Source organism: Myxine glutinosa, chromosome 2 (assembly GCF_964187855.1).
Source record: "Myxine glutinosa chromosome 2, kmMyxGlut1.1, whole genome shotgun sequence".
NCBI lineage: Eukaryota > Metazoa > Chordata > Myxini > Myxiniformes > Myxinidae > Myxine > Myxine glutinosa.
This window is the reverse complement of record NC_136262.1, coordinates 139,129,387-139,140,676: the sequence shown is the minus strand read 5'-3', so window position 1 is coordinate 139,140,676 and position 11,290 is coordinate 139,129,387. Positions and strand designations below refer to the sequence as shown.

General features: G+C 47.9%; 1 protein-coding gene and 1 long non-coding RNA gene across 13 annotated transcripts in view; one reads left to right on the top strand and one right to left on the bottom strand.

Annotated features, from left to right (window-relative positions):
* Positions 1-9,529, bottom strand: part of LOC137421208 (signal peptide peptidase-like 2B) — a 142,223-nt gene extending 132,694 nt beyond the window's left edge. For 8 of the 12 annotated variants that reach the window (XR_013622386.1, XR_013622387.1, XR_013622382.1 and 5 more), the window contains exon 1: positions 9,176-9,529. Coding sequence is in view for 5 of the 12 variants with exons in the window: in XM_068107029.2 (XP_067963130.2) it covers positions 9,176-9,259 (84 nt within the window). In the remaining 7 variants the exon portion in view is untranslated. The remainder of the gene's footprint in view (positions 1-9,175) is intronic. The other 4 variants (XR_013622384.1, XR_013622385.1, XM_068107027.2 and 1 more) reach the window with 1 other exon arrangement.
* Positions 9,530-9,628: 99 nt separating this feature from the next.
* Positions 9,629-10,981, top strand: LOC137422557 (uncharacterized). The gene is made up of 2 exons (XR_010983514.2): positions 9,629-9,763; positions 10,463-10,981. It is a non-coding gene; the product is annotated as an uncharacterized LOC137422557 (long non-coding RNA).
* Positions 10,982-11,290: the final 309 nt, after the last annotated feature.

The following is an 11,290-nucleotide window of genomic DNA, read 5'->3' as shown; positions in this document are numbered from 1 at the left end:
GTTGGTGTCTGGGACAAATAACTTGCAACAAAGAGGTAAGCGACGCAGAGTTCTCTAAACCTATTTCAATTTTCACTTTCTTTCAATTTGCTTTGTTTTGTTTGTTAGAACATGTTATTATCTTTCATTTGCTGCGTTTAAATAATTTTATTCTCCCTTTTTATTTGTAAAAATAAAAATATAACGAACTTTCTATTTGTAAAGAAAAAATATATATAACGAACTTTCTGTTTGTAAAAGAAAAAAGAAATTGACGAACTTTTGTTTAAAAGGAAAACGAAATTGACGAACTTTTGTTTAAAAGGAAAACGAACTCTTTAAAAAAAAAAGTATGCAGACTGATTCATTTCCTGTATTTCAGTTTTACGGTGAAACTGTGTCATATTCAGCGTTGGCCACGTGCGCGCAAAATAAATACATTCATCTGTACAATTCGTCTTCCGAGATTTTTTGTGCCCCAGATTGCTTGCTGTTACATCATTTATTCATTGCTTGTTATGTCCCAGACACCAACGTTTGTCGCAAGCTGACTGAATCGGAAGGACGTCCGTATCACATGCCGGCTGATTTGAAAAGACCGCCTATCAGCAAGCAGACCGCCAATCCACCCCATCATGCATCTCTGCCATCAAATCAAATGGACTCCTCCGACGACCCAGGTACATTCACCGTGGCTCCGGTCGCAAGTTTGTTTATTTGCAATCAGGTCACTCCATCCCCGTCCTCTGGTCGGCTCAGCGCACTCACTCTTCGTCCCAGCGCACCTGGTCACAGCAACCCACACGATCGCACCTCTTGCCTACGAACCCTGGCTAAATCACCTGAATTCATCCCTGCTGTTCAAAACAACATCAAGCTCACCCTGTTCAACACCCGGTCCCTCAACAATAAATGCCTCATCCTGAACGAATACATCCTGGATAACAAACTGGACTTTCTCTGTCTCACCGAAACCTGGCAACAACCTCTGGACTACTACACACTCAACCTCACCACACCCAATGGATATTCCTACGTCAATAAACCACGCTCGGAGGGCCGAGGTGGTGGAATTGCCGTTATCCACCGTCAAGACATCAAGACCAACCTCATCTCCATCTCATCTGCTCCATCATTTGAACACCTGGCTTTAAAACTCTCTGGTCACACGCAGTCAGTCATGGCTGTCGTCTACCGCCCTCCCAAACCACACCCATCATTCCTGTCTGACTTCTCCTACTTTCTGACCCAGCTATGTTCCCTCTCCCCCTCAATCCTCCTCCTTGGTGATTTCAATATCCACATGGACTCCACTGACTCCACAATAACCACTGACTTCACTGATTTACTCACCTGCTTTAACCTCACTCAACATGTCGACTTTCCTACCCATATCCGTGGTCACATTTTGGACCTTGTCTGCTCCACTGGATTAAATTTGCACCATCTCTATGGCTCCGACCTCACCCTCTCTGACCACTTAGCCATCACTCTGACCATCAACATCCCCGCCCCAACACCAAGGCATTATCGCACAATCAACTTCCGTAAGCTAAACGCTCTTTCACCTACCTCATTCTCATCCACCCTCTCTGAAAAAATGTCCACTTCTCCCTTCATTGACCTCCACACCCCTTCCGACCTCACTGACTACTACAACCACACTCTCTCCTCCTGCCTTGACCAGCTTGCGCCTGTAAAAACCAAAACAGTTTCTTTCACCCATTCTGCTCCCTGGTTTACCCCTGAACTCCACCTGATGAAAACTCGTGCTCGCCAACTTGAAAGACTCCGCAATAAAACGGGTCTCACAGTTCACTCCCAAGCCTACAAGGACCACATACAACACTACAAAGATGCCCTCTCCCGCGCCCGCTCTGCCTACTACTCTCAAATTATCCACTCTGGCTCCGGAAACCCAAAAGCACTCTTCTCGACAATAAACAAACTCCTCCGCCCCCTGAACACCACCACCCAGTCATTCACAGTAGACAACTGCATCTCCTTCCTCTCTTTCTTCCAACGCAAAATTGACAACATCTACAACAGCTTGACCACCGCCGCACCCGCTCCCCCTCCAACCACCTGCCCCCCCTTGTCCTGCCATCCCCTGTCTCGGTTCTCCCCAATCTCTCCTACTGACCTCTCTGAACTCCTCATAGGAATGAAAACTGCCCCTGCACTCTTGACCCCATCCCCTCCAGCTTTGTCAAAGCCTCCCTCCCTGCTCTCTCTCCACTTATCATTGCAACAATAAACTCCTCCCTGTCTACAGGCATCGTCCCACCTTCCCTCAAAATTGCTGCTGTTACCCCCATTCTAAAAAAACCTGGTCTAAACCCTGACACCCTAAACAACTTCAGACCCATCTCCAACCTACCCTTTCTGTCAAAAGTTTTGGAACGCGCTGTAGCCACTCAACTCAAACATCATCTCTCTGCCAATAACTTGTATGAAACATTCCAATCCGGATTCCGCTCCAACCACAGTACTGAAACTGCTCTCCTCAAAATCACCAACGACCTTCTCCTCTCCTCTGACGCTGGCAACCTCAACATTCTCGTCCTCCTCGACCTCAGCGCTGCCTTTGACACCATCGATCACACTATCCTCCTCACCCGACTTGAATCCACCTTTAACGTCACCGGCACTGCCCTCTCTTGGATTAAATCATACCTCTCTGACAGATGCCAGTTCATCTCCATCAATAACTGCAAATCCCCCACTGCTCCCCTCCCCCAAGGTGTCCCCCAAGGTTCAGTTCTTGCCCCCCTCCTCTTCATCCTTTACCTGTCCCCGCTCGGTCACTTAATCCGCCGTCATGGTCTCCAATTCCACTGCTTCGCCGATGACATCCAGCTTTTCATCTCCACCAAGTCCGTCTCCACCGACACCCACTCTATCCTGACAAACTGCATCACTGAAATAAAATCCTGGCTTCAAATCAACTTCCTCAAGCTTAACTGTGATAAATCTGAAATAATCATCATTGGCCCAAAAACGCTCACAAAATCCACCCATAACTTTGCCCTCAACATCGACGGTATCCCAGTATCCACCTCCCCTCACATCCGGAATCTTGGCGTCATCTTTGACCAAACCCTTTCCTTCGACAAATACACTAAACAGATCACAAAGTCAGCCTTCTTTCACCTGAAAAACATTGCCCGTCTCCGCTCATCCCTCTCCTCCACGGCTGCAGAAACCCTCATCCACGCCTTCATCACCTCCCGTCTGGACTACTGCAATAGCCTCCTCTATGGTTCACCCTCAAAAATCACCAATAAACTCCAATACATTCAGAACTCCGCTGCCCGTCTACTCACTCATTCCCGGACCCGTGACCACATCACCCCCGTCCTTTACAAGCTTCACTGGCTCCCCATCCCCCAGAGAATCCAGTACAAAATCCTCCTCTTGACATACAAAGCCCTCCATAACCTGGCCCCATCCTACCTGGCTGACCTCCTCTCCAGACACACTCCCACCCGCAACCTCCGCTCTGCTGGTACCAACCTCCTGACCCCCTCCATCCGGACCAAATTCAGATCCTGGGGGGACAGGGCCTTCTCCATCGCTGCTCCCACCCTCTGGAACTCACTACCTCACACCATCAGAGACTCCTCCTCACTCACCACATTCAAAACATCACTAAAGACCCACCTGTTCAACGCTGCATTCAACATTCAACCCACAGCATTTAACCCCTGACTATCTCTTCTCCTTCTCCCTCCTTTTGCTTTAAATATTTCCCGATTGATTCTTGTCTTGTCTTTTTGATTCTTGTCTTATATATATGCCGTATATCGCTGCTGTTTGTTTTCTTGATTCTTGTCTTTTTGCAATTGTTGTTTTCATGTATTGTTATGCATTATGTTTTCCACTCTGTCAAAGCGCCTTTGGGCTTCTGGAAAAGCGCTATACAAAATAAATGAATTATTATATTATTATTATTGCTGATATACCTAATTTTCTTCCTTTTCAGCTCATCATGTCTGCGACCCAGCGTGTTAAGAAGAGGAAAGTGAACCTCGAGCGTCGGATCTTCAACCCTGAGTGGGAGAAGTACTTCTTCATCGAGCGCTTTGGACAGGCCCAGTGCCTCATATGCTTGAAGACTTTGGCTGTCCTAAAAGAGTACAACGTGCGCCGCCACTGGGAGACAGAGCACCGCTCGTCAAACTTCGCGTCGGTGTCTGCCACCGAAAGGAAGGACGCCATGGTTAGACTATCAGGCAACTTGGAGAAACAAACTTCACTCTTCCGCAAGCAGAATACTGAGGCCGAAAAGGTGACGCGCGCCAGTTATGAAGTCTCCCGCATCCTTGCTCGCCGAATGAAGCCATTCGCGGATGGGGACTTCATCAAGGAATGCCTCCTCGCTGTAGTGGACTCCGTCTGTCCAGAGCAGCGTTCCGCCTTTGAGAACGTGAGCCTTTCGTCCCGCACCGTTCGTCGCCGCATCGAGGATATGTCGGAAAACGTGCACGACTCACTCAAAACACGCAGCTCAAATTTCGTCGCCTTTTCCCTCGCTCTGGATGAGAGCACCGACACAAAGGACACGGCCCAGCTGTCCGTTTTCATCCGTGGCGTCACCGCTGACTTTCAAGTGTGTGAGGAATTCCTCCAGCTTGTCCCGCTGCGCGACACCACCACTGGGAAAGACATCTGCGACGCCGTGCTTCTGTGTGTTGATCAGCACTCCCTGGACCTCTCCCGTCTTGTGTGTGTGACGACCGACGGTGCCCCGGCGATGGTTGGTGAGAAGAAGGGCGCCGCTTCGCTGCTAGTGCGTCACTGTGCAGCCGCCGGATACACTCAGCCCATTAACAAGATGCACTGCATCATCCACCAAGAGTCCCTGTGCGCTAAGTCTGCCAACCTCGTTGGTGTCATGTCTGTTTTCACTCCGGTGAAGGTCGTCAACTCCATCCTCTCCCGCAGCCTTAACCATCGTCAGTTCCAGGCACTGATGGACGAGGTGAACGTGCACTACAACGACCTGCTCTACTTCTGTGAGGTACGCTGGCTGAGTCGTGGGGCCATGCTGTCTCGGGTGTGCGACCTACAGCAGGAGATTGCCACCTTTCTACGTCAGAAGAACCTTCCCCACGCTGATCAATTCTCTGATCCGCGGTGGCTAGCTCGCCTGGCCCTGCTCACGGACATCACGGCGCACCTGAACACCCTCAACATAAAGCTGCAAGGCAAAGACATTCTCGTGACAGACATGTACGCGCACATCACTGCCTTCGAGGTTAAACTGCGCTTGTGGGAGGCTCAATTGGCTTCTGGTCAGTTTGTGCATTTTCCTCGCCTTGCTGCATGTGCCCCTGACGATGTGGACCTGGGCACTTGCGTTAGTGTCGTCAACTCTCTACGTGAGGAATTTGCTTCCCGTTTTGCAGGAGTCAGGGTGCTGGCTGCGGACTTCAAGCTTTTCACTGCTCCCTTTGACTTCCCCGTGGAAGACGCCCCTGCCTCCTTACAGATGGAGTTGGTGGAGCTGCAGTGCAACGATGAAATGAAGGCGAAGTTCCGCACCTCTTCTCCATTGTCCTTCTTCCGCGACACCATTCTCCCTTCTAACAATTTTCAAAAATACATTGCCCATGTCCAACGCATTGTGGCCATGTTCGGCAGCACCTACTGCTGTGAACAGCTCTTCTCGAAAATGAAGTACACGAAGTCTCACCTTCGCTCACAACTCTCGGACCGCCACCTCAATGACATTCTTCTGTTGTCTACCTCAACCATCGAGCCAGACATGGAAATACTTCTTCATGGCAAACAGCACCAGCAGTCTCATTGATTTGTAGAGTGTTCAATGCAATTTTTGTACAATCTATTCATGTAAACAAAATATAGTAATTCTGAGATTTCGTTTTTCACTCCGGCCCGCGATCTCCTTCCAAAAGTCTCATCTGGCCCTCACTCTGAAAAGGTTGCCCGCCCCTGCTTTAGAGGAACAAACTACAACACATCCAACGCTACTTTGATAAAAGGCAGAATGGGAAATGGAACCTGCAAGAACACGCAAGGACAACCAGAGATTCCACAAAAAGGTACTTGTACACATCATATGTTCGACCGTTATGGTGCCGAAGCTATAAGGCAGGTCGAGAATTGGTATTTGTGGACAAAGGGACATGATGAGGAGTTTCCAAGAGATGGTACATTTGAGCGAAGTCGATTGGAAAGATTGGAACAAAGATTGAAAGCCAGGAAGAGACAGAATCTAACGGTAGACTGGCTTGCATTCCATCTTTGGGATGGTGAATCCAGACAACGGGAACAGCAAGAACGGATAACGGATCTAGAACTTAAAATAAAAAGGATACAGGATACAGTGTGGCTGTTGGAGGATGAAGGCAACAATAAAGTGTGGCTGTTGGGGGATGAAGGCAACAATAAAGTGTGGCTGTTGGAGGATGAAGGCAACAATAAAGTGTGGCTGTTGGGGGATGAAGGCAACAATAAAGTGTGGCTGTTGGAGGATGAAGGCAACAATAAAGTGTGGCTGTTGGAGGATGAAGGCAACAATAAAGTGTGGCTGTTGGGGGATGAAGGCAACAATAAAGTGTGGCTGTTGGGGGATGAAGGCAACAATAAAGTGTGGATGTTGGGGGATGAAGGCAACAATAAAGTGTGGCTGTTGGGGGATGAAGGCAACAATAAAGTGTGGCTGTTGGGGGATGAAGGCAACAATAAAGTGTGGTTGTTGGAGGATGAAGGCAACAATAAAGTGTGGTTGTTGGAGGATGAAGGCAACAATAAAGTGTGGTTGTTGGAGGATGAACGCAACAATAAAGTGTGGCTGTTGGGGGATGAAGGCAACAATAAAGTGTGGTTGTTGGGGGATGAAGGCAACAATAAAGTGTTGTTGTTGGGGGATGAAGGCAACAAGAAAGTGGTTGTTGGGGGATGAAGGCAACAATAAAGTGTGGTTGTTGGGGGATGAAGGCAACAATAAAGTGTGGTTGTTGGGGGATGAAGGCAACAATAAAGTGTGGTTGTTGGAGGATGAAGGCAACAATAAAGTGTGGTTGTTGGAGGATGAAGGCAACAATAAAGTGTGGTTGTTGGAGGATGAAGGCAACAATAAAGTGTGGCTGTTGGGGGATGAAGGCAACAATAAAGTGTGGTTGTTGGGGGATGAAGGCAACAATAAAGTGTGGTTGTTGGAGGATGAAGGCAACAATAAAGTGTGGTTGTTGGAGGATGAAGGCAACAATAAAGTGTGGTTGTTGGAGGATGAAGGCAACAATAAAGTGTGGTTGTTGGAGGATGAACGCAACAATAAAGTGTGGCTGTTGGGGGATGAAGGCAACAATAAAGTGTGGTTGTTGGGGGATGAAGGCAACAATAAAGTGTGGTTGTTGGAGGATGAAGGCAACAATAAAGTGTGGTTGTTGGAGGATGAAGGCAACAATAAAGTGTGGTTGTTGGAGGATGAAGACAACAATAAAGTGTGGTTGTTGGAGGATGAAGGCAACAATAAAGTGTGGCTGTTGGGGGATGAAGGCAACAATAAAGTGTTGTTGTTGGGGGATGAAGCCAACAATAAAGTGTGGTTGTTGGAGGATGAAGGCAACAATAAAGTGTGGTTGTTGGAGGATGAAGGCAACAATAAAGTGTGGCTGTTGGGGGATGAAGGCAACAATAAAGTGTGGCTGTTGGAGGATGAAGGCAACAATAAAGTGTGGTTGTTGGGGGATGAAGGCAACAATAAAGTGTGGTTGTTGGGGGATGAAGGCAACAGTAAAGTGTGGTTGTTGGGGGATGAAGGCAACAAGAAAGTGTGGTTGTTGGGGGATGAAGGCAACAAGAAAGTGTGGTTGTTGGGGGATGAAGGCAACAAGAAAGTGTGGTTGTTGGGGGATGAAGGCAACAAGAAAGTGTGGTTGTTGGGGGATGAAGGCAACAAGAAAGTGTGGTTGTTGGGGGATGAAGGCAACAAGAAAGTGTGGTTGTTGGGGGATGAAGGCAACAAGAAAGTGTGGTTGTTGGGGGATGAAGGCAACAAGAAAGTGTGGTTGTTGGGGGATGAAGGCAACAATAAAGTGTGGTTGTTGGGGGATGAAGGCAACAATAAAGTGTGGTTGTTGGGGGAGGAAGGCAACAAGAAAGTGGTTGTTGGGGGATGAAGGCAACAAGAAAGTGTGGCTGTTGGGGGATAAAGGCAACAATAAAGTGGTTGTTGGGGGATGAAGGCAACAAGAAAGTGTGGTTGTTGGGGGATGAAGGCAACAAGAAAGTGTGGTTGTTGGGGGAGGAAGGCAACAATAAAGTGGTTGTTGGGGGATGAAGGCAACAAGAAAGTGTGGCTGTTGGGGGATAAAGGCAACAATAAAGTGGTTGTTGGGGGATGAAGGCAACAAGAAAGTGTGGTTGTTGGGGGATGAAGGCAACAAGAAAGTGTGGTTGTTGGGGGATGAAGGTAACAAGAAAGTGTGGTTGTTGGGGGATGAAGGCAACAAGAAAGTGTGGTCGTTGGGGGATGAAGGCAACAAGAAAGTGTGGTCGTTGGGGGATGAAGGCAACAATAAAGTGGTTGTTGGGGGATGAAGGCAACAAGAAAGTGTGGTTGTTGGGGGATGAAGGTAACAAGAAAGTGTGGTTGTTGGGGGATGAAGGCAACAAGAAAGTGTGGTCGTTGGGGGATGAAGGCAACAAGAAAGTGTGGTCGTTGGGGGATGAAGGCAACAATAAAGTGGTTGTTGGGGGATGAAGGCAACAAGAAAGTGTGGTTGTTGGGGGATGAAGGCAACAAGAAAGTGTGGTTGTTGGGGGATGAAGGCAACAAGAAAGTGTGGTTGTTGGGGGATGAAGGCAACAAGAAAGTGTGGTTGTTGGGGGATGAAGGCAACAAGAAAGTGTGGTTGTTGGGGGATGAAGGTAACTAGAAAGTGTGGTTGTTGGAGGATGAAGGCAACAAGAAAGTGTGGTTGTTGGGGAATGAAGGCGGAGAACAAGTTGGGCCTGTAATGTGACTTCATAGGCCTAGTGACCTTTAAAAGTCCTTTTTACACCAATCTGGGTCGTCACCGTCACCAACACCAACACCAACACCACCAACACCACCACCACCACCACCACCACCACCAACACAATGAAAAGTCCAACGGATCAATTCACGTCGAGGCACCGGGTTTGACACCTTAACCTGGTCCCTCGGATCTCCGCCACTCACCAGAAAAGGGAGTGCTGAGAGTGCAACCAATGTGTACACACACATCATCTGTACACACAGCAGACGAGGCCGCACGGACCCCATGGCGAACTTTCCGTGGGAGGGCAACGCCGGCCTACAGGTGAAGGATGGATCTCGTCCTACACCAAGTTCGACTACCTTTGGTCAGTATAACGTCCAGCCATTTGGACTAACGCTTCGTACAGGTAACCTCACTGCGCTCTTCGCAAGCTTAAAATGAACTGAATCGATGAATATTGAATACGCCGTATGTTCGTCAGCGCGTCATCCTGACTCCGCCCATACCGCGTCATCTTGAGCCCGCCCATAACGCGTCATCTTGAGCCCGCCCATAACGCGTCATCCTGAGCCCGCCCATAACGCGTCATCTTGAGCCCGCCCATAACGCGTCATCCTGAGCCCGCCCATAACGCGCCATCTTGACCCCGCCCACAGCGCGTCATCCTGACCCTGCTCAGGCGCTATTCTGATTCCGCCAATACATGAACTTTTAACATATGTCACGTGATATGTGGACGTCCATGTTTTTTTGCCTCCACCGACCCGGTGCCAGAGTCATGTTTTCAGGTTGTCCGGCCGTGATAGGTTTTCGTTTACGCGATAACTTGTGAATCAGTGATGGGATTCTGACCAAATGTGGTACAGGTATTATTACGATGTAAAGGTTAACTTATTAGAATTTGGGGTCAAAAGGTCAGAGGTCAAGTCAGGTAAAATGTGATAACTTGAGAACAGCTGAATGGATTTTAATCAAACGTACAGATATTGTAATGATGTAATAATGTGGGTGGAGGCATATCGGGCGACGTCACGACGTCAAAGAGTGTCGTTGTAGTTTGTTTATGAGTTATTTCTTCTTTTTTTTCCATGTTATTAATCCACAATCTTCCGTTTGGTTCATGAGGATTGTGAAATAGGTGATACGTGTACCGGTGTACGTTCCATTTGTTGCCTTTCCTGCCGTTTCGAGTATTGTACTGTAAATGATCTTACTATAATTCACCAAATGTCCGTCCGTCTGTCTGTCTGTCCGTCCGTCTGTCTGTCCGTCCGTCCGTTCGATGGTACCGTAAAAACTGCTGAACCGATCACAACGATATTTTGGGTGGATAATCCTGGGATCTCCAGGAGTAAAATAGGCTATTTAGTTTTCTCAATTTCAGCTTTAGTCTCCAGAATTCTTAGGTTTGGACTCCCGCATAACATTCGCATTCGCATAACGTTCATTGTGACGATGTTTTCATTGTGACAATGTTGTTTTCCCAGGTGCCGCACAAACAGCTGCACCGATCGCTGCATGCCTGCACCGATCGAACTCGGTGGCCTCGGACAAAGACCTTTTTTAAGGACACGGGTTGAATCCCTGCTTGAGAGAATTCCAGCCCCCTCGCTCCCCGCCATCACGGCCGTCTCTCCAACTTACAATCCCACGAGATATGCGGAAAGGACGACCCAAAACCAATATAAACATCATTAAACATCATTCGTATATAAACATCATTAAAAGTAAATAATGACCTCGGCCAAAGTTCAAACGACATTTAATCTCTACATGAGAGAAATCCACATAGCTATTTGGGCGGTGTATACGCTAACAGATCGCTGTCTCCATCGATCTTGCCAAGGCCGTAACAGCTATCGGCTCAAAATCCTTTAAACTGTTGACTTGGTAGTTTTTACAATGAAGGAAACATCAACAATGTTGTTAAAACTTTATTTTGTGATTAATTTGTGATTGGAGTTGTGTTGTTTGGAATTAAAAAAGAGATATCGAGTTCAAGTGAATGACGACATGCCGTGATGGTTTCTACTTTCTGAACGTGAACTTCGCGGATCGCCATATGCAGATTCGCCATGGACCCACGATCGATGTTTCTATACGTGAACGTACCCGTTTGTTTGCGAACGGGTACGTTTTTCATGGAAGTCCTTCACGAACTTGCTGTCCATGTCTGACGTGCGACTGAAGGTGCTAAAGGAATGTGGAATTTATTGGTTTCATGCTTTAGCATTCGCAATATCTGCATTGCCTGTTTGCTTATGGCCTCCTACCCGTGCGTAGCATGGGTATCTCACTAGCAACGTCTAGCAGCA